This window comes from Panthera onca, chromosome A3 (genome assembly GCF_046562875.1).
Source record: "Panthera onca isolate mPanOnc1 chromosome A3, mPanOnc1 haplotype 2, whole genome shotgun sequence".
Lineage (NCBI taxonomy): Eukaryota > Metazoa > Chordata > Mammalia > Carnivora > Felidae > Panthera > Panthera onca.
In genome coordinates, this window is record NC_138341.1 from 121114672 (window position 1) to 121138645 (window position 23974).

Below are 23974 nucleotides of genomic sequence, written 5' to 3' on the forward strand. Positions count from 1 at the left end.
AGGGCTAGAGCCCAGGCCACCAAGTTATTCGCTGCTACGGAAAGGAGCACGAGGACAGCAGCTCGGCCGGGGACTGACGCGGTCCCGCCGCGGCCTTTAAAGGCCCACCACGTGGCCGCGCTGCCGGCCACGGTCCGGGGGCGGCGTCTGGGATGCGCCTGCGCACTGCCTCGCAGAGGAGTACGGCGTTCCGAGAAAAGGCGCGGGGAAAGGAAAGGAAGGATGCTTAGGGTGGGCGGCCCTGGGAGGAGTCGACTCCTTATGCAAATCACAGCGGCGCGCAAGGGCCAGGAGGCGGGGGCTTGCGATGCAAAGTCTGGTCCGCCTTTGGAAGCGCGAGGGGGCGGGCCCGCAACCCTCGGCCTCCTTCCGCGAGTCTCTGACGTCGCGACGTCTCGTTTAAAAGCGGCCGCGCAGGCGCAGTGAGCCGAAATGCGAACTTAGGCTGTTACACAACTGCTGGGGTCCGCTCTCGCCGCCCGCCCGGCAGTCAGTCAGCGTCGCCGCCGCTGTCGCCGCCTTAGCGGTTCCGGGAGTCTCAGGCCCGCAGCCGCCGCCGCTTACCCGCGCCTTCGGGAGCCTCCGGGAGCTCCCGTCCGCCCGCATAGGCCGGTCTCGACCGTCTGCGTCTCCTCGGCGCTACTCGCCGCCCGCCGTTCTCACCGCTCCTGCCGACATGAGCGGGGACCATCTCCACAACGATTCCCAGGTACAGTTCGGCACGGTCCTCTCGGCGCCCCGGCCCCACCCCGGCTCTCCGCGACCCCCAGCGCAGGCCCCGGCCCGGCCGCTTTGACAGGCCGGAGCCCCAGGCCAGGGGCGGCCGGCCGGCGGAGGTGGGCTCGCTAGGCCTAGGACGAAAGCCGCCAAGTTACATATTGGGGTGGCGGGGGTGGGAATGGCTGCCCCTTAAAAGGCCGTTCCCGGGGGGTCCCTTCCTCCCTGGGGCGCAGGGTGGGCTAGGCCCCCGGCTCCGCGCGCTCGCCGCCCGCGGGGTTAAATGTGCCTGTTTTGTTCATCTTCCCCCCTTTTCTTTCTCCAGATTGAAGCGGATTTCCGATTGAATGGTGAGTGTGCCCCCCGCCCCGACCCCAGGTCCTCCCGCCGCCGGCCGCCTACCCCGCGCCCCGCTGGAGCCGGGCAGAGGACAGACATGGCGTCCCAGAGACTAAGTCCCGGCTCCTCGCTCACCGGCCCCATTGTTCCCATCGGGCCGCCTCTGGACCCCCTTTCCGGGGACCCCAGCACCCCCAGATCACGGCCCTCCCAAGAGGGGGCAACGGAGACCCGGCGTCGCCCGCCGCCGGGCTTCGGGCAGCCTTTCCCGGCCCGGATTCCTCCCGGGAAAGTCGCCTTGTCGACAGTCGGGACTTAGTCTCTGCGCCATTTTCTTTTTCTCTCTCCTCTCCTTTCTGTGCCTGTGTCTCTTTCTCTCCCTCCCTCGGCTCTTTCCTTGAGCTGCCCAGAAAGAGCTTTCTGCAGAGCAAAGCCGTATAAATCATAGACTTCACCAGAGAGGGAAGGGTGGGAGACTGAATTGTTACAATTTTTTCCAAAGAGAACTTTATTTTGGGGGTTATTCCCTTTCTGCTGCTTGTTTGTTTCCTCTTCTGTTTCCAGAATGAAAGATATCCTCCGGCAACTGTTGAATTTGGTGGTGGTTGGGGGTGGTGATGGTGGAAGTTGTTTGTGATGGGAATTATGGTTCTAAAACTAAAGCTGCCCTTTGTGGAGTTCTTCATATTTTGAGATTGTTTTTCCCAAGTTGTGTTCTTTGCGAAGGTAGTAGTCCCTCCCTTCAGAAAGTTTGCAAGTTCTCTGTGGGCCGTCCAATGTAAATGTTGGACCCAGGGAGATAGATTTTTTTTTTTTTTTTTATTAAAGTATTACTAGAACTTTTCATTGTGGCTGAGGTTCCTAAGGCAGCACTTTTCCCCCCTTTTTTCTTTCTTCCTTTTTTTTTTTTTATTTTTTAAAGAACCTCAGTTTAGTGTACTTGTCAGGAGGAAAGATTGTTGAGCATCTCATCTGGACTTGGTGTATTGGCCTTTTCTTTTGGGCTGTAGGGAAGAAAAAGAGATTTTATTTATTGAAACAAAGAGTGACCAGCACCCACCCCTGCTTCCTGTTCTTTTTTAGAGGTCTCTGTTTTTCAGGAATCAAGAGCTAGCTTGCTTTTCCCAGAACTTTATGATTTTGACCCCTTTTCAGCCAAATCGAGGCATTTATTTATCTTTGAGTATTTCCACTTCACTTAATCAATGAAGAGTTCCCCCAATAAAAAGCTCACCCTGAGGGCTTTTCAACAATTTTGCTGAAGGAGAAAAGTACCCTCTGTAGTGTGCTGGGAATTCCCACTGATTCTGATGGTACATAATCCTGCTCAATTGAGTTTGGGTTCCGGGAACCTCTCCAATGGGAGAAGCTGATGAGTATGTTTTCTGATGTTGTAATCAGCAGTCCATCGTGTTAGCCTGGTATACTGAGAGCAGCCTTATGTTCAGGTTTTGTAATGGGGCATCTAGCAAGAGATGGGACTCTGAAAGGAAAGATTCTGGTTAAATTCACATGTTGCATTTCTTGAGCACCTGATATGTGCCAAACACTGCGCATAGTGCTAGAGCTGACCCTTTGGCCACAACGCTTCTCTTGCCCTCAATTCAGTCTATCGAGAGAGACATAATTAGTTAATTATAAGGTAGGTGCTAAGGCATATGTATACCCAAAATGCTTTGAGAAACTAGGGGACTTAATTTTGTCTGGGGGTGGGGAAATTTCTCAGAGGAGGTGACTTCTGAGTGTTGTGCAAGACTAGGTGCTGAGTGTCAGGGGTTGGAGTATTTCTTAACTATGTTGAGCTAACCTATCAGGGTTTTAAAAGGGAGATGAGGCCCCTGCAGTTCAGAAAACCGAAAAGAGTGTAGATGTTTCTTAGGGATGTGGGAGCAAAGAAAGGACGTGGCAGGTGAGGATTTGTAAAGAGTCCTTTTGACCTCTTCGGCGAAGGTAGGAGCAAAACACAGAAAAAGTGTTCTTTTGACTTTAAGACCAGGCTGAGTAGGTCATGTATTTAGTAGTGAAAGAAAGTTTAGTCCTTTCTCATCAATAAGTTATTCTCCATGTTGCTCACTTAAATTATACAAAGGAACTATTGAGTATGTGAATGATTGTGGGCTGGGTGGGTTGTTGATCTTTAATGCTGTTTCTATAGAGATTGAAACCGACTATATTGACTTCTAGAATGTGATCACTTGTAATTGCAGTAATTGTTAATATTTGTTGAATACTTACTGTCTGCCTGGCACGAATCTCAGCTCTTTGCATGGATTATCTAATTCAATTTAGTCCTTGGAAGGACCTTATGAGTTAAATACTATTATCTCTGTTTTATAGATGGGGAAACTGAGGCTTAGTATGTTTACTAGCTTTCCCAAGGGCAGGGAGTGGGGCACTCCAAAGCTCCCAGGTGTAGCCAGTATGCTATATATGTGATTGTAGTATGACAAAATTAAAAGCTGAACATCTCTATTTTCTCACAGAGCTGAAAAATGTGGGAGGGAAGGATTTGCTAGTTTGTCATTTGCTTACTTTTTAACTAACCTACTCCTTCAAGAGAAAAAGCATTTTAACTGCCTCCCTACCACCGTAAGTGTCTGACACTGGACTAATTATCTTTGTAAATATTGTTCAGAAGAAAGGTGTAGTGTTAGTAACTGTGTGCTTGCTCTATTAAGTAATAGCCTGGTAACAAGTGATTGATTTATGTAACCGTGAAAGACTGTTTTTAAAAAATAAAAATCAGTGTTTAATTGTACACAGACATGTCATTATTGATCTTTGTATTAAGAAGAGTTTGCTGTAGCACGATTGTAAGTGGACTTAGCTGAACTTACAGATTAACTGTGGAAGTTCATATATACTAACATCCCTCATTCTACCTGCCCTCGTCCCTTAAGATCTGAAAGGTTTTATGCCCTTTGGAGTTCATTCTTTACAATAGTTAACACTGTTGCTGTTCATTTGAAGTTCACAACATTCTGGCCCATGCTTAACTGCTGGGAAAATCTGTTATTTGTGAAATGCTTTTATATTTAAAATATTGATGGTGAGCTTGGAGTTTCAGTAGTAGAAACCGTAATCTTTTGACTACCTTTTTCCTAGGTGTTGGTAGCACTAAGTGTGGTGGGTCTGAGTCATTATTACAGTAACTGCCAGGTTATCCGCAGAGTTGAAAATGGTAACATCATGTTGGGGGTTAGTGATCCTTCTGCTGTTTCAAGTTTTTGCCCATCCACTTTGCATTTGTGGGGTTCTTCCCTCCTTGGGATGAGCAAAGTATAATGCTTGATTCCATCAGTAACTGACTATTCTAAGCAATGTTATATGGGATCATAATTTGACATCATCTTGTGTTGATTCTGGTTTAGCTTAATAGATTCGGATTGTATGGAAGAATTAAATATGAATTGTTTCTGATGCAGACAGATGTATTTCTGTGCTGTTAGTTGCAGGTTGAGGTGGGGGGTGGGAAGACTGATGATGTGGATATCTGAAAGTTACCATCACATTTTTAAAACTGCAAACTGATGGCGCCTTCAAATGACATCTGGCACGTCTTCTTGCTCAATCCAGGAGCACTTAAGTATCAGGCTCCAGTGTTTTTCTTTCTACAGCTAGACTCCTTGGGGCATCTTTTCAGAATTAGTGACTACTGTAGCATCTTAATACTATTTAGACTTGAAACAAAGTTGCTTGTCAACATGTGTTTTTTAGATTACTAGCATATCAGAACTTCCAAACAAATTTCAGATTCCGATGTTGCTGGTAAAACAAGAAAATCCAGGAGTTATTAAAGGAATCAGAAACACCTCATAGTTTGAAAGGTGAAACTAGGTAATATTGATGACACCAGCTCCTACTTTTCTACCAAAGTAGGTAAAATGGAAAATACAAACCCAGAGTTAGTCCCCAAATCTCACTTACCAATTGTAGTAAAAAAAGAATTATCTGACTTTTTTTAACATCAGCATGAAAATGAGGAATTGTGAGAGTTTGAAGGAGTGATTCATTAATTTGTTCTGGGTCCTAGTGAATTGGTATCCATTTATACCATGTACAAGAAAGAGCCAGGAATTCTTCACATGTTTTAACTCTTTTATTCCAAAATTAGGCCATTGGGGGTTTTTTGTTTGTTTTCAGCATATGTGTTGGGGGGGGGGTGCAAAAATATCTATGTTTTAGAAAGCTTGGTGTCGTGTATCAGTTATAACAGTTATCCTCTGCTAAGCGTATGCGAAATGATTCTATTGTACTTCATGGATATATTTCATTTTAGGAGGCTTCAGATTATACTGAATTTGTGCGTGTTGTATTAATTGGGTATTAATGCATATGTATGTTATGGATCTTTAACAACTTTAGCCACATTTTTAGTACAAAATAAAACCTGATTTTTATCAGATGCAAAGTTCTTTCCCCAGAAGTATGTTTTTGTGAGGGATTTCATCCTTCCCTTATGAAACTATGTTGAACTCCAATAAAGTTCTAGCTATATTTGGAAAAAAGGATTCAAGTGTAATTGTTTAGTTTTGAATGAGGCTATGGAAATGCTTGAATATTTGATATGGGACCCTGAGGTTAAAAAAAAAAAAAAAAAACCTTTTGAAAGAAGGTAAAAGGTAGTCAATTCATCGCTTTTGTATATGGGAGAGTCAGTTGAGTGACTTTTCCGTGTCCTGTGGTTTAGATAATCTGCCTCTTAAATATTTAGAGCCATTAACTTTGCATAACAAGGGCATTTGGGCTATTGAGAATTGAGAATTGGCTTCTTAAGGTAAAAAGGTTGGGATGGGAGAAGTTCCTAACTGGATTTTAAGAAGTGAATGAAGTATTGTGTTTAAAGGAAGCTTTCAGATTGTGATTAAACTTTGAGTAGTAATAGTTGGCACAAGTCTTTTCTCTATTTCCTTGTCTTGTAAATCCAAGTTTGAGATACAGCTTTCTATCCCTATGGCACCAGACCAGTCATGGAAGTGGGAAATCTAGAGAGGCAAGGAATAATTAGCGTTTTGCCAGCCTCTGCCCTTCCCCCACAACCTGCCTATCTAGGTGTGCGTTGTGTGTATGCTCTGTGTTGATAGCACCAGTGCTTGGGTACTGTGGAGGGGTTTAAAGATTGTGGGGGGGGAGGGAGGGAGGACGGGTAGCATGGAAGCCTGGGCTTTATTATTAGGTGGAAAAAAGCTGGTAGAATATGTTAGATATTAATGGTTATTTTTGGTAGGGTTATAGGAAATGACAGTATGCTTAGTAGCAGGTATTATTTAACATGATTTTTATTCTGTATGTTCAAGAAAGATGCTAAGTATTTTTCAAACTGAGAAGTGATTTTGCTGATTATCTCAAGTATATCTTCAGGTATATAGATTGTAGTATCAAGCTATTAAATGTCTTTGTCATTTATGTCTCTAAAATTTTAATCAAGAAATTCAAAGGGACATAAGCAACTTAGGTGTTAAATTTCTTTTTGGATGGTATTCTTTTTAATTTGTTGGCTTAAGTTTTTATATCTAAGTTATCTCACTGCCACCTTTACCTTTGTATACTGTTCTTGGTAATTTTTCTGAAATTTATAGTAGATATTTTTATTTACATCTCCTTCCATGCCCTCTTAGGGCTTAGGGTAGATTTAGGGTAGAGGTGCATTAGATTTAGGGTAGAGGTGCAATTCTACCAGGCTGTTCATTCCTCTCTGAGCCTTTGAAGTTAACTTTGTTTCTGTGGATTGGAGGAACCAAAGAACTAGTTCATTAACATTCCTGAGATATACCTAGAGAAGCTCCAACAAAAGGTGTTAAAGCAGTCAGCATTACTGGGGACTTTAATTCTCTTGTCTTTGTTGATATTGTTGAGAACAGGTTTAATAGATCCCTGGGTATCTGACATTTTCCTATTTTTTAAGAACAAAAACAAATCAGCCAACTCTTGGTCTCAATATTTGCATTTTTCTTAGCACAGCCTAGCAAAGATAGATGCTGGGATCTTTCTTGGAGAAGATATCTTTGGCTGTTTGGAATTCACCTTCCCCCATCCCCCTGAAAAGTTTTAAGTTGTAGGTTAATCCGCACTAGAGTACACTAGAAATGCACCCTTTGGGGGTGCCTGGGTGGCTCAGTTGGTTGAGTATCTGACGTTTGGTTTTGACTCAGGTCATGATCTCACAGTTCGTGAGTTGGAGCCCCGCATTGGACTCTGTGCTGACAGCACAAAGCCTGCTTGGGATTCTCTTTCCCCCTCTCTCTGCCCCATCCCTGCTTGCACTCTCTCTGTCTAAATAAATAAATAAACTTAAAAAAAAGAAAAAAGAAATGTACCCTTTTGCTATTTTGTAAAAAAGTCCAAATTTTAATCTTATTACCATACGAATGCCTAGATTTAGAAAGGTTTGTAAGCAGAATACTGGCTGGGCAGAACTTAAACGTCGCAGGTTTCAAGATCAGTGGATTAGGGGATCTCATTGGCTAAGACCCTTTACTTTACCCAACTCCTATAAGATAGCCTCTTCATTTGTAGTGCGTTATCTGAGCTCTTGCTAGTCAGTAGAAGGGGAAGTGGAAGGAAAGAAACACATTTTGAGAGCTTAGTAGACATCACATTTTTGTATTCATTAAATGGGAATTTAATGGGAATAGTACAGATTGTATAGGTTTATGGGAGAAGCTGAGACCAAGAAAGGGAAATTTTGCTTTTTACACCTTCTCAACTCCTCTTTTTGGTAGCATACTACCTGGTCTAGATTATGGAAATCCCATACTGCAATTGGTAAGCTTCTGGTATAGATGTCACGGCCTTCCCTTAATTATGTGCTGGTAGAGAAAGTTTAGACCCCTTGCACCTGGAGGACTAAGAGATGATTTCGTGTAAAGGCTGGAACCAGAGTGCTACTGAAGGGTATAAGTGATGAAGAGGGAGGCTGTGGGGAGTACTTTCTTGAGCACCTGTGGTAAAATAGAAAATTGGAGTAGAAAAATCTAAGTAAGTCCCTATTCTTAGTATGAAACTTAACTTGGGCTGCCAAATTTTGTTTTGTTATCTGTAGATAAGGATGGTATTTCTATGCTTCACAAGCTATCGAGAATTTATAAGTATATAATGTGCCTCTTTGTCCATATTTTACAATTTAAGCTTTGGTCAGACAGCTTCTATTATGAAATAGATCTTTATTTTGAATGTTAGGTTTGACATACTGTTGTTGGTGACTCCTTTCTTCCTTCACTGGTATTCCCTGATAACCTTTTAAATCTTCCTGACATTTACACAGTGAACAGTAGCATATACCTAGAGTTGGTTGAGTCTTTAACTGAACTTCACAGCCTACACTGATGTCTTCTGACTGTTAAGCAACCACTATAAAAGGAAAGGTGGTGTATCTATGTGTAGGTTTGGGCTAAGTAGGAGCCAAATGTGTATCTGGTTCCTACTTTTCTAAGAATAAGGCAAGGTTGTCATTGCTGAAAGAACTACTTTTTCAGGGGAGATGGGCTTAGACATGAAAAAAACATATTGCTGTAGCTAATTTCTCAACCCTTTAACAGAACTGTGGATTTTCTATTAAAGATACCCAGAGCTTATATGTCAATTATATTTCAATTTTTAAAAAGGTACCCAGAGTTTTATCTTTATTAGATGCATTTAATAAGTGAAATGCCAAGTTCATTGTTGATGATTTTATTTATTTATTTTTTTATTTTAGAGAAGGAGTGTGTGAGCAGGGGAGAGGGGCAGAGGGAGAGAGAATCTTAAGCAGGCTCCATGCTGAGCATGGAGCCCAATGAGGGGCTTGGTCCCATGTCCCTGTCGGGATCATGACCTGAGCTGATATCAAGAGTCAGATGCTCAACTGACTGAGCCGTCCAGGTGTTCTGCGATTTTTTTTTTCTTAACAACAAAACTCAGTATTTCTTGTGTCAACATGTTTTTTTTTCCAAATGCCACTATTTTACTTCTTGCCCCAAAACATTTTAAACTCAGAAGACTGAAAGTGTCTAAGAGTTACCTACATTTTTCATTTATTCACATACTGCTTATAGTGACCAACTCAACCTCCTGTGAAACAGTTCATTCTTGGCAACAGAATGCCTTAAATAATAAAACTTAAGGGGCGCCTGGGTGGCTCAGTCGGTTGAGCGTCCGACTTCAGCTCGGGTCATGATCTCACAGTCTGTGAGTTCGAGCCCCGCGTCGGGCTCTGTGCTGACAGCTCAGAGCCTGGAGCCTGTTTCAGATTCTGTGTCTCCCTCTCTCTCTGCCCCTCCCCCGTTCATGCTCTGTCTCTCTCTGTCTCAAAAATAAATAAACAAAACGTTAAAAAAATAATAAAACTTAAGTATGAGAACTTAAATAGTAAACTCCATGTTAACAGTTACGCAGGAGTATAGGCATTTGGGAGAGTCCATGAAAAAGTTTATTTAGTAAGCAGAAATTTCGATAATGGCTCATAAGTCTAGCTAATGCTGATTATTGAATTGCCTTGAATTTGTTACTTGGAAAGTTCTCCTTAAAGAAAATAAACCAAAGTCAGTTGCAGATATGTTTACAAATGTCCATTAGATTCAGCCAGATGGATCTTAGTAGATACACCATTGATAAAAAAGGAGTACCACAGGAGCGCCTGGGTGGCTCAGTCAGTTGGGCATCAGGTCATGATCTCACAGTCTGTGAGTTCGAGCCCTGCATTGAGCTCTGTGCTGATAGCTCAGAGCCTGGAGCTTTGGATTGTGTGTGTGTCTCTCTCTCTGCCCCTCCCCTGCTCATGCTCTCTCTGTCTCAAAAAACAAACAAACAAAAAAACCCAAAAAACATTTTAAAAAATTAAGAAAAAAAGAGTATCACAGGAGCAGACTTCAGACTTAATATTCAGTTAAACGTGGGCCAGAGAAAATAATTTTATAGGAGAGAAATTACAAAATAGGGTCTTATTTTATTTTATTTTATTTTTTTAAATGTGTATTGATTTAAAGAGTCTTCAAAGATAAAATGTTCAGGATGTCTGGGTGGTTCAGTCAGTTAAGTGTCTGACTCTTAATTTCTGCTCAGGTCGTGATCTCATGGTTCGTGAATTTGAGTCCCATGTCAGGCTCTGTGCTGACAGCATGGAACCTGCTTGGGATTCTCTCCTCTTCTCTATCTGTCCCTCCCCTACTCACTCCCCCCCCCCCCCCCAATAAATAAACATTTTTAAAGTTTTCAAAAGATAAACGTGTCCGGAACATGGCTTTTTGTTGTTGTTGTTGTTTTGTTTTGTTTTTTAATGTTTATTTTTGAGAGAGAGAGAGAGAGAGAGTACATGAACAGGGGAGGGGCAGAGAGAGGAAGACACAGAATCTGAAGCAGGCTCCAGGCTCCGAGCTGTCAGCACAGAGCCCAATGCGGGGCCTGAACCCACGAACCACAAGATCATGACTTGAGCTAAAGTCGGTCACTGACTGAGTCACCCAGGTGCCCCAGGAACATATGGTTCCTAAAGTATGTGAAAAAAAATCCTAGAGTAAGTGACTGTTTATTAATACTGCATGGCTCTTTTGCCCTCGGTATGTGAGAATGTCCAAGATTGGATTAAAGTCTTCAAAGCTTGGGCTTCTTTCTCTTACCTTTTTTTTTTTTTTTTTAATATATTCCTGATTCAGAATGTAAATGGTTGGGGGAGGGGGGTGATTGTGTCTATCTGTGTGATGTGTGTGTGTCCCCATCAAATCATGATAGAGTGTAAAGGACAGAGATTGAGTCAAGGGGGATTTGAATTTAAGTTCTTGTGCTTCAATAGTGAGATTTTTGAACAAGTTAATCTCCAAGCCTTAGTTCCTTACCTGTAAACTAGGTCTAACACTTAACTCAAGATTGAGGATTAAAGAGCATGTGAAGATCACTTTAGAAAAGGTGACACTTAAAACAGAATCTTAGTTCCTTGCCACATCTTAAAAAAGAAAAATCCAAAACCCAGACCTTTTTCAGAGATTTCTTTATTTTAGTCTTTTGTGCAAAGGGAATATCTTTAATTTTTAAATTGGGGTACCCAAGGGGGAGGGTCACCAGGGAGCTTTGAATATGATACTGTTGCTGTGAATCCAGATGGGCTCGGGACAGTAAGACTTTGTGTACAAACCACTTTGTTTTTCAGAGTTAAATTACAGTTTAAGAATCTTTGGCAGTCAGTAACTTTTCCCCCTTTGCACTTGGGATGGTGCAATATTTATAGATCTACTCAGAAAACTAAAAATTTCATGTTTAATTGCAAATGGAAAATTTAAGCTGCCATATTCATTTGTTCAAACATTCGGAAAGTAAATACCAGTAACGACTAGACACAGATGAACGAGACAAATCCATATGGCTCTCAGAATGAACATTTTGAAGTGAGTACTTGTAGGTCTGTACACTCACTTCCTCTGTTGAGATGCCATATTTTTCATGGGGCCACAGTATAAAGGCTCCTGACATAGGTTAAATGGGATGGAAGGTACTTTCTGTCAGTGAATACTTAACTGTCAGTGAAAGAGGGACATCTCTATTTGAAGTTTTTTTTAGGATACCTGTAAACTCATTAAATCCTTTCACCTGGAATAAAAGAAGTTAAAAGTTCTGTTTATGGATTTCTCATTATTAGACAACAGTATTGCATGAGTTGTAGAGAAGTAGTTTTCAGGTTTCCCTAAACTGGTAGATTTATCAGTGACTAGCAATGTTCACATTGTGTGCAAGAGATCCGTGGGACAATAGCCAATCCAAGTATTTGCTTGAAATGGTTAAAATTCTTGAACTCAGTTGCCTGAAATAGAGTAAAATCACCATCCTCGGAAACTTGAAGAACTAAGATCTTTGAGATTAGTCCTGGGAAACTAATTTTGCGAAGCAGTTTAAATATATTACTATTTTTACTTCTTCCTAATCCATGAAGTGTCTTGGTATGAAGGCCATTAAACTCCTCAGAAGAAGGTTGAGAGTACATAATGGTATTACTTCCAGTGATCTGAATACTGGAAAAGTGATTGAGACTAAACGTTAGACTGACCATGCTTATTCTTACAGTGAGTTTTCACAAGAATGAATGCAATGTCACTAGTGCTTGCTATTTAACAACAGAAATGAAGAAACAAGAGTCTCTCAGAGAATTGAGACTATTTGTTAATTTTTCATGGTTCCAGTTAACCAGAAAAGAAAACAAAAGCAGGGAGGAGGAACAGAAGTTGTCTAGGCTTTGTAACTGCTGGCTTGTTATACTTGACTTCCAAGCAGAAAGCTCTCCAAGGCCAGACCCCCAGCTCTGAGAGGTCTCCAGTTAGCTTCCTCAATGCAAGTTCAGCTGGTGGTGGTTTGACCATAATTATTACCTTTTCCCCTTAAAAATCAAATCACCTCCTTTCTCCCTTGAATGCAGTGTGATATAAAAATAGACACTTAAGCAGAACTTTATAATCCTTTATAAATGTTAGCATCTTCCTAATCTCAGAATGTCAGGAGAGTTGTATATTAGCAGAGAATGCTTGTTTGCTAGCAAACTGTAGAAAAACAGATTATAGTTGAGCAAACAAGCTGAAATTTTTCCTCCTATAGTCCTGAAAACACTACAGCACTTCTTTAGGACTGGAGCTAATCTGTAGAATTTAGATGTCAGATAGTGTTTGTGCTAGGCTCCAGTTTTTAGGGGAATAGTTTAAAGTTACAGTACAGTGTGATTCAATTGGGTCCATAAGAGACTGAAAACAGTAAAAGTGTTTGCATCAGTAAGACTACCAGTATATTAAGCAGAATCCATACTCACTGCACATATGTAAATATGCATGCTAGTCAGTGCTATTGTACAAAGGTGAAGATAATTTTGTTAAGCAGTTTTGTTATTGAAAACTTGATTTGGGGTGCCTGGGTGGTTCAGTTAGTTGAGTGTCCGACTCTTGATTTCAGCTTTGGTCATGGCTCTCATGGTTCATGGGATTGAGCACTGCATAAGTGTGGAGTCTGCTTGGGATTCTCTCTCTGTCCCCCAGCCCCCTCGCTCCCCCTTAAAAAAAAAAAAAAGTTCCACAAGAACTCTATTTCCCAAAAATTACGTTCAGTGTATATTCTTCTCCCACAAGTCTATAGTCCTGTTTTGTTAAAGTATTTCTTTTTACCCTGGAATACCTTAGTCTTTAGGATTTGGTATAGTTGGATAAGTATCCCCAGTATGTATCCATTTTACTACCTATTTGGGAAGGCACTAAGTATTAAAAACTCCTTGAAGGTTAGCAACATCTCCGCCTATTTTAGTACTGAAGGCATAGTTTTGGATACTCCTTTTCCTTTCTAGTGCAGTCTGTCTGCAAACACCACTTAATCCCAAGCCATAAGTAATCACTTTTCTCTGGCTTTGAGCCTTTCTTGTCCTCTTTTTCCAATTTTTTTTTTTTTTTTCTAGACTGGAGAAATTTACATGTTTTGCTTATTTACTAGGAAGTGTGTAAGAGCACGATCTCATCCTGTGTGGACAGTACAGATGCTTTCAACAAATGTTTAAATTGTGAAGTGGGAACCCCTCTCTCTCCTAGCTTATTTGCTGGTTGAAAATCCAGTGAGAAAAATTGAGAGTTTTACACTAAGTTTTCTTTCTTTCTTTTGTAAAGATTTTATTTTTTTAATTTTTAAAAATATTCATTCATTTTTGAGAGAGAAAGTGAGAGCGAGCACGGGGGAGGGGCAGAGAGAGAGGGAGACACAGAACTCGAAGCAGGCTCCAAACTCCAGGCTGTCAGCCCAGAGCCCAACGCGGGGCTTGAACACAATGGTGAGATCATGACCTGAGCCAAAGTCGGACACTTAACTGACTGAGCCACCCAGCCACCCCTAAAGATTTTATTTTTAAGTAATCTCCACACCCAACATGGGGCTGGAACTCACAACCCCAAGATCGAGTCACCTGCTCCACCAACTGAACCAGCCAAGCACGTCTGCACTAACTTTTCATTGTTGTCGAGCTAAAATGCTTAAGAATCACCTGGGAGTACTTGGTAAAAATACATATTTCTAGGCCTAAACCTCTTAAGTTGATTCTGTAGTGGCACAGACTGAGAAATCTGCATTTTTAATACATATCTAACAATCCTGGATGATTCTGATTAATACACGAGACCACAGATCATCTTTGGAGAAACTGATCTATCTGGACTTTACTATCTTACTTGCGTAAGATGTATGTTTTTGCTTCATTTGTTCAGGGTACTCCATTGGTTAAGCTATTCAGTTTATGGGATTTTTTAAGGACCAGAACAGTGTTTTTCAGTATATGTTTATAAAAGGATTATATTTATCCTACTCTAAATACCTTCTTTCAACGAGTAATTCACCTAAATAGTAGAGATAGTTAACTGACTTTGCAGCTGTTTTCCTATTTATCTCATCAGAATCCTAATCCTTTCTCCTCCTTCCATGTTTAACAAGCCATTTGATCTTGATGTCATCTTTTAGGATTGGGTGACTAAGCAAAGCACAAAGAGCAAGAGGTTGTTTTCATACTAATATCCCCAAAATGGTTAAGACAGGGACTTTTAGAAGGTAAGTGGAGGTATGGGTACAATTTAGTGGTCTTTAGCTACTGATGGCACTGATGGACATGGGAGGATGTGAATAGAGCAGTGGTTCTTCTAGCATGGTTTCCTGATCAGCATCAGCATTGTTGGAGAACTTGTAGGAAATGTAAATTATTGGGCTCATCCAGACCTACTGGCCTAAATTCTTGAGAGTGTTAGGTGATATGATATACACTAAAGTTTCAAAACCAGTGGAATAAAGTAAGACTTAAAATTCACCCTTCTGTTGAGCCTCACATTTTTATTTTATTTTTTAACTAAAGAAAAAAAAATTTTTTTAGCCTCACATTTTTAGGAGGAATGAAAGTTGACAAAGTCCACATGCTTACATGCTTGAAATCTAGACTTTGGAGTTAGATAAACTTGGTTAGCTGGGTGGTCTTAAGCAAGTCACAACTCTGATCTTAGTTTCTCATCTGTAACAGTAGGGATAGTAGCTATCTCAGTCATATGAGAGGACATTTAATAGTATCTGGTACTATTATATCCCCAAGGTCAAATAATTGACAAGAATAAGATAAGTTGATCAAAATAAGCTTTTAGTCTTGACATTCATATGAAGCTTAGAACTAGTTTTGTGTAGTAATTCATCCTCTTAAGCAGTATTCCTTTTTTTTTTTTTTTTTTTTTTACAAAGCCCATGGCTAGGCCTCCGTACTTATTCATGTGCTTCCTTATAGTTTTGAAGTTGGAGTAATTCATAACTGAAGCGTAAAAAGGAGCCTGTTAAATGATTAGCACTAGAAGGTGTTCTTCAGAAGAAGAAATACATGTATTCAGGCTTAGTCTTTCTCCAGCTAATTGCCCAGAGAATGGCCTGTGCATTTCAAGCGTGGTCAATAGTGATACTCTAGACAAAGAGGGTCCCTTAGTTGAATTAGTAATAGGATGCATGAAACCACTGCATCAACACCCTTGACTCCTTTATGGGTAGACAAGGTGTGGACTTGTGCTTCTTGGTTGAATTAGTAATAGGATGCATGAAGCGGTGCATCACAAGGTGTGGACTTGGGTGCATTTTTTAAAAATTTTTTATTTATTTTTTTAATTTATATCCAAGTTAGCATATAGTGCAACAGTGATTTCAGGAGTAGATTCCTAATGCCTATTACCCATTTATCCCTTCTCCCCTCCCACAACCCCTCCAGTAGTCCTCTGTTTGTTCTCCATATTTAAGAATCTCTTACGTGTTTGTCCCCCTCCCTGTTTTTATATTATTTTTGCTTTCCTTCCCTATGTTAATCTGTTCTGTGTCTTAAAGTCCTTATATGAGTGAAGTCATATATTTGTCTTTCTCTGACTAATTTCACTTAGGATAATCCATGTAGTTGCAAATGGCAAGATTTCATTCTTTTTGATTGGGACTTGGGGGCATTTTGAGGCCCATGCCTGTTGTAAACAAAGGCAACTTAGGCTGAGCTGTGGATTCCTATGTAGCATAGACAGGAGGTTTATAGTCACTTTTACTATTTCCCAAGCATTAAGAGCTCACTTAATAGAAGCAAAGGAGGACAAGCCTGCAGGAATGGGCCTGTCCTAATTGAGTTGCCTGAGAAGGTACATTTTCAGGTTAGACAAGTCCTTTTTCCCTTTTAAGTTCTGCCTCTTGGGAAAGAAGAAGCATTTTCAGTGCAGGGATGTCCTTGTGAAAACATGACTCACTGCAGAAGAGTATATGAAATATAAATGCCAATTTTAAGGGTCTTGTAACTGGTTAATTACTTTCAGAGGCAGGAGTAAAGCTTTCTAACTTTGTCTTGTATTTAGACAACAAAGGTGAGTTAGTAAAATGGGATTTGTTTGTCATACTCCTTATGTTTAAAATAATAGCTCTATCTAGCTTTGACTTACACCTCAGTGGACTGATCCCTTAGTTGAAATCTTCTCTAGGCAGCACTCATTGAGGCCCTGATTCTCCAGGGACTCTGCAGAAGTGTCCTGCTTTTGAGATGGCCAGTTTAGCCAGGAAAACTTTTGGCTGGCCTTAAGAAAACTACACAGTATAGTACCTTGCCATGTAGGGAAAAGGCCCTTGATTGGCCTCCAGCAGAGGACTTGGTGGTGGAGTAGTGTTGGGACAAGGAAGTCTTAATCCTGGCCTTGTCAGGTGTGACCAGAGCAAATCACACAACATGGTGCCTTATGTTCTTCCTACCAGTAAAAGGAAGAAGGTGTTGACCTGGATTCAAGCTTTTCAGTCAACACTGTCCAATAGAACTTGCTATCATGATGGAAATGTTCTGCATCTGTGCTGTCCCATATAGTAGCTGCCAGCCAGATGAGACTATTGAGTCCTTGAAATGTGGCTAGTGTGACCAAAGAACTTAAAAATTTTTTATTTTATTTAAATTTAAAATAGCTACATGTGGCACTATAGTGGCTGCCATAATTGGACAACACAGCTTAATTTTTTTTGTTTATTTATTTTGAGAGAGTGCTAGGGGGGAGGGGCAGACAGAGGGGAAGAGAGAAAATCCCAAACAGACTCCTTACTGTCAGCCTGGAGCCTGACTCAGGGTTCAAACCCACAAACTGAGACCATGGACCTGAGCTGAAATCGAGTCAGACCCTTAAAACTGACTGAGCCACCCAGGTGTCCTTGACAGCGCAGCTTCAGATAAAATTTAGATAAGAGCAAAGAGATTCAGGTTTTCCTTGGAATATAGGTGATTGGGGCACTTGGAACTTAAAAATCTGAAAGTGGTGTGAATTTGATGAGTGTGAGTAACAAGTCTTCTGGATATCTACATTGCCTTATCCTGGGTGACCTAAGAGGACTTAATGACTGGTACATACAGTTGTGTTTACAAGAACAGCCGGGAGTTTAGGCAGCTTTCCATTTTACTTGACCCCTTTAGTGCTACACAAAGATGAACATTTAAGGTCCTTTGGATTGAATAAATTCTCATTTTATCTCAGCAGCCTTATGAGATAAGTCGTGTCTATTTTTGTAGTTAACAAAACAGATTAACTTACATTTTATATACACCTTTATGGATTATTCTTTAAAATGGTTGGCATTCAACTTAATTTGAAATTGCAAGCTTTTAGCATGTTGTTATAACAAGAAGTTAATTTGTTAAATTGTAGTCAGTTAAATAAGTGAATGACTATAAGTGGTGGAAAATCTAAAATTGTACAGATAGGAGTGCCTGGCTGGCTCAGTTAGTAGAACATTCACCTATTGATCTCAGGGTCGTGAGTTCTAGCCTCATGCTGGGGGTAGAGTTTACTTTAAAAAAAAAAAAAAAAGTACGAGCAAACAATTAGCACCAAGAGGTTAACTCACTCAAGGTGTTGGCTATAGTAAAAACAGATCAAAACTCAGTTTCTACAACTTATCTGGGAGTCTTCCTCTCATTTTCATGCTCATAGTGAATGTAGACATGCATCTCACTTAATATGTACTCTGGCCCGCAGTCAGCTAGACAATATTAGTCCGAGGGCTCAGAGTGGGGTTGTAGCCTTGGCCACTGTGAGGACCACTGACAATAGTGGACATGTGAAGTCTCAGAGAACAACTTGGGTAAAATGCTTAAAAAGCAGGGACAGATCCATTTTCCTTCAGCTTTAGCTTCAAATTATGGTCACTTATTTTTGAAGTGGGAAGAGGAAATGGACTAGGGATGAAATAAATAACAGCTATTTGAACATTTACTGTCTCCACTTTACTTTTGAAGAAACTGAGACTCAAGGCTGTGTAGTTTGTATGAAAGCCACAGAGCCGGGAGGCTGATTTAGGCCTACCTGATGCCACAACCTGAGTTCTTAAATGTGACAAAAAAAGTAAAGGGGAACCTGGGTGGGTGACTCCATTGCCTGCTGGGAATTCTGGGCTGTAGTGGAGCTACCCATATAGTATCAGACTGTGGGCTCTCAAAGCACTCCCCTTAATTTACAGTGGATTTTTACCAGACTAATATCATTGACTAGTAGGCTTTGCTGAACTTCCCTATTAAGGAAAGTCTGCCTGCCTGTGCAGCAAAGACCCCACGGTAATTTCTTTTTTAGCAGATTGGTTTGTACTTGGATCCAGTTATTCCAGAAATCAGTAAAACTTTTTTATCTGAGTACTAAAGAAAAAGGTTCTTGTTAGCCAAGGATTAACTAGACCCCTCACTTCCACCCCCCCCCCTTTTTTTTGAAGGATCCTGAAGTCTGCTTATTTACAAAGGAATTTCATCAGAGTTGGTTAGCAATATGTGAACAAGTTAAGATGTTCCCACTTCAAGGGGGATAAATAACAAATCAAACTAACTTGCTGTTTAAGAAACAGGATTAGCAGTGGGCTCAGCATTGGCCTCCTCTTCAGTGTTCTCATTCATGCAACTCACTTCATCTAGTTATGCAGAGCGGGAGTAGATTTTAACCGCTTTTAAATCATATTGCTAGTGACTCTTAGCCCATTCATGGGCTGTTTGAAGGAAGGAGAGAGGTGGGAGTGGGGTTTAGTGTGGATATCCTTTAGGAGAAAGCTTAGGAATTAGAGAGAGGTTGCAAGTAAGGGTAAGGAGGATATTCTTCACTTACACACTGACCTTGAGAAAGGCACCTCTCTTCACAGGGTACGTTGGAGCTAGTTTCAAAAAGAATTAAATACACCTGAAACTAATTTTATTTATTATATATATTTCTTCTGAGAGAGAGTGTGAGCGGGAGGAGGGGCAAAGAGAGAGAGGGAGAGAATCTGACAGCACAAAGCCTGACGTGGGAGTTGAACTCATGAACCGTGATCATGACCTGAGCTGAAATCGAGTCAGACGCTTAACTGGCTGAGCCACCCAGGCGCCGCCCCCCCCCTTTTAAATTTATTTTCAATTTATTTTATTGAAACTAATTGTATATGTCAGTTATACCTCACTTTTAAAAAGAGGTTATTTCATGACACAGGAAAATTGTATGAAATTCATATTTCGGTGTCTGTAGCTAAAATTTTATTGCAGTCTGTGTTCATCCATTTACATATAATCTGTGGCTGCTTTTGTGCTACAGTGGCATAGTTGAGTACCTGTTGCAGGAATCGAATGGGGTGCAAAGCCTAAACCACTTTACTACCCATCCCTTTAAAGAAAAACTTTGCTGATTGTTGGATTGGTGAGTAGTCTCAGATGCTTACCTGACTGAATGTATGTATTACAGGAAGCTCACAAGACTCTTTCCATATTACTTGGTAGCCTCTAGCCCCCAAAGAAATCTGTATAAGCCAAGTGTCAGAAGTTTACTGTGAGCTTGCAGCTTCTTTAAGTCTTAATCCATTTTTTTCTTACTCATTTTCCCAACAGAGTCCTACCGGCCAGACTCAGGTTACCTGTTTCTCTAAGCATGGCTCTGCCCAGTGATGTCTAAACAACAAAGAAAATTTCTGTTCTAAAGAACTTGACTGTCTTACTCCTTATGTAAGCTGTGTCACCCCTTATGTAGCTCTTCTTCCTCTCAAATAGGGGCTGGGAGAGTAGCAGGTGAAAACAGCCTCTTTACTTCCTCAGTTGTAGAGACTCTGTATTCTTAGCTGCGAATGAATGAATGAATGAATGAATGAATGAATGAATGAATCAAGTCCCCAGGGACTGACTCAGCACCCTGTGCCTGCCTTTTAAAGGCACTGAAACCCAATTGAAACAGAAACTGGAAATAAAATCAGTAACATGTCTATTATTGCAGGTGGCTGGTGTTTGGTATTAATTATTGCTCAAAGGACCAAGAAACAACAAGGCAGAATTTTTCAAAATAGGATTCTGGACAATGTAGATGATAGTCACCTGGAGAGTTTGTGTTAAACTCTACATAATCTGGGGATGATATAAGTCCCAGGTGTTAGGAAAGTTTGAGAACCACTGCTCTCAAGCATTCAATTTTTTTCTTTTTACCTTAATCCGTTTAAACTAAAACAATTTTTAAAGGTCATAGAATTCTTTGGACTGCAAGTGTAGGCGTCAGTAGAGGTCATTTTACAGATTGGGAAACAGACCAGAGCAGAGAAATAAATTAAGGACCCCATTAGGACATTGCATAAAGGACACTCAGAGTTGCTCTAAGAATTGACTTTTTAAATATGTCATTTAGTTCTCGGCATAATAATATGTGAGCAGCCTGTTCTGGACCCTGATTGTGTCTAGAAACCACAGCTCAGAAGACCTTATAGTTAATTAGGTAACATACTTTTTTTGAAGACAATTTGGTGGTCCTATCGCTGAAATCTGAGTTCTTTTAAAAAAAAATTTTAATGTAATTAATTGGGAATGAGAACCAGAGGAAGAGAGGAAGATGAACTTGAATTTAAGGAGCATAATGGAAGGAAGGAGTAGGATGGGAGAGAAGGTTGTAAAATAAGTTAAAATAGGGTGCATAGACAGGAAGAGCCTGAAAAGACAGATTAAGGTAATTGTAGTGTTGTAAAAGCATAAAAGGAGTCCAAGAAATTTAAATGCGGAAGTAGACTGACTGGAAGAAAAACATCCTCTGACCATTTAACCCCTTTTTTGTGTGGGATTGAGGCCTAAAGCAAACCAGTTGGATGCTTCATTTGTGTCTTTTTCTTGACAAGCTCCTTAAAGGCAACATCTGGCCACTAACAGAGTTGCTGATGTTTAAGAACCACAGCAGGTTCTCTTAAGGGTTTTTAAGTCAATGTGTAGCATTTCTTCTGAATATGTAGATACTTTGGGAAATGTGAAAGGTTTTAGAAATTTGAAGTTGTGTTGCTCATAAAAGAAGTTGAAAATACGAGATGTCTATCTTTGAGCATCTCTGAGTTATTTGTTTATTTTTTATTAAAAATATTTTTTTTTCGGGGCGCCTGGGTGGCGCAGTCGGTTAAGCGTCCGACTTCAGCCAGGTCACAATCTCGCGGTCCGTGAGTTCGAGCCCCGCGTCAGGCTCTGGGCTGATGGCTCGGAGCCTGGAGCCTGTTTCCGATTCTGTGTCTCCCTCTCTCTCTGCCCCTCCCCCGTTCATGCTCTGTCTCTCTCTGTCCCAAAAATAAATAAAAAAAAAAAAAAAAAAAAAAAAATATTTTTTTTTCTAATGTTTATTTTTGAGAGAGAGACACAGAGCTAGAGCAGGGGAGGAGCAGAGAGAGAGGGAGACATAGAATCTGAAGCAGGGTCCAGGCTCTGAGCTGTCAGCATAGAGCACGACGCGGGGCTTAAACTCACAAACTGTGAGATTGTGACCTGAGCCGATGTTGGATGCTTAAACAGACTGAGCCACCCAGGCGCTCCAACTCTGAGTTTTTTAATGCAGTGTACTTCTGAATTTCTGATGATGAAATATTACCAAGTATTGAATATTGAGGAGAAAGACACAAGCAATTTGCAAAATATTTGGTAAGATTTATTTAAGTTTGACCCAAGTCTGTGACAAAAGGTCTTGTATATATACAGTACACATTTGGGGAAAACAAATACAAATGATAATTTGACTTTAAAAATTGGAAATGTTACTAGTCCCTTCCCTCATTCTTGATTTGCTTTAGAGCTGAGTTCTCCCAACATTTTTCTTTTAAATTCCAGAGTTCTTTGAGCTTTTAGCCAGAACACCATCTGTCCTCCTTACTTTGAAAGGCTGTTAACTATGCCCTGGAATTTTGGAAATGTTCTCATTGAGAATTGCTGTAAAATAGTGATAAGGACTCTTCTGTGGGCTACAGATTTAAATCGGCCACTATTAGGATGGATCACAGAGCAGGTTTCCCAGGTTGAAACCAGATTACCATTGGTAAAGTCTGAATTTAGAGAGCTGGGGGGGGAGCAGAGAGAGAGGGAGACATAGAATCTGAAGCAGGGTCCAGGCTCTGAGCTGTCAGCATAGAGCACGACACGGGGCTCTAGAGACCCTGGGGGGGGAGGGAAGGGTAGAGTTCTTGCACCCCTCAGTTATTTTTCCTTCCTGCTTTTAGTTTGGCATTAAGTTCCTGGGGAGATTCACACACCCTTGATACTGACCACACTCCCGGATACCAGTCTTTTATCACCAAAACCAGCTTGTTATCTGTCCTAGACAAACTTTTAAAGTGCTGGCACATACTGGGTATAGAGTATTAAGTAGAAGTGTTGATTTTATTTAAACTCCAGCTTCTGGGGATGTGGTATCCATAGGTTTGAAAGTGAGGGAGCAAGGAGAAGATGCAAGGATTTATCCCAGTAAACATGATTTAATAAATGAGCAGCAGGTGATGAATATCTTCTTTAGAAAATTAATTTCTTTGGGGCGTCCGGGTGGCTCAGTCAGTTAAGCATCCAACTCTTGATTTTGGCTCAGGTCATGATATACTGGTTCTGTGAGTTCACGCCCCAAGTTGGGCTCTGCACTGAGGTTCAGTGCTGAGCCTCCTTGGGATTCTCTCTCTCTCTCTCTCTCTCTCTCTCTCTCTCTCTCTGTGTGTGTGTGTGTGTGTGTGTGTGTGTGTGTCTCTCTCTCTCTGTCTCTCTCTCTGCCACTCCTTCATGCTCACTTGCATGTGCGTGCGCACTCTCTCAAAATAAACTTTAAAAAAATTAATTTTTTCACCCCGTGCTTTCACCCAAATGATTCCAGTGCCCACCTTCCTAACACAGTGGTTGTATATTTATGTATCATCTCTGATGAGGTTATCTTTGGCAAAGTTGTATTGTGACTGCCTCCTTGAGGAGGGCAGCTTTTGGTTGAATAGCTATTCCTCATCCCCATCCTTCATACACTTGATGACTGTCTTTGGAGGAGGAGCGCATCATATTATACAGTCTCAAAACTTGTTAAGTCTCAAAACTTGTCATTAAAGGTCATCGAAAATGAGGTCTGGCTCAAAACATGGCAAAGAGCTCTTTATACCAGAAAAGTCTCTGCCTTTGTTTACAAGGAAGCAGAGGACTTTTCTCTCCTGCCCTGATCTGATTACCCTCATAGTTTAGGAGAATGGTGGAGTGGCAAATGCTTTTTAAGGTCATGGAATAGTTGACAAAATGATCAGTAACATTTGCCAGTTCCTTAGCCTTTTCTCATAGTGTAAATGTTTATGCTTGAGTTGAATAGTGATTGCATTAGAGACCCTGAGCAGAATAAGCTTGGCAAATACTGTTAGCCACCTACTGATTGCAGCTAAACTAATGCAAATGTTTCCATGCAGGTGGTGTTAACTGGTGTTAACATCCCTTAAAACTTGTAGGTTTTTTAGACTTCTGGGTACAGGATTGTTAGAGCAAGTCGGTTTGTTATTTCTTCATAAATGCTTTTCTTACCTGGATCTGTAGACAGGTAAGAAAATCAGATAAGCTTTTATTTGTCATTGGCTTGTTGGGCAAGATGAATGGGCATGATTGCTGCCTTAAATGCATGTGTAGAACCTGAACTCTGAGTTATTTGGAATGATTGAGTAGGCT

The 23974-nt window shown here is 40.9% G+C and overlaps 1 protein-coding gene across 1 annotated transcript in view; it reads left to right on the forward strand.

The window, feature by feature from the left end:
* Positions 1–414: 414 nt before the first annotated feature.
* TOP1 (DNA topoisomerase I) overlaps positions 415–23974 on the forward strand; it is a 94693-nt gene continuing 71133 nt past the window's right edge. The window contains exons 1-2 of the mRNA XM_060617851.3: positions 415–709; positions 1043–1067. Of these exons, the coding sequence (XP_060473834.2) occupies positions 677–709; positions 1043–1067 (58 nt within the window). The 5' untranslated portion in view covers positions 415–676. The remainder of the gene's footprint in view (positions 710–1042; positions 1068–23974) is intronic.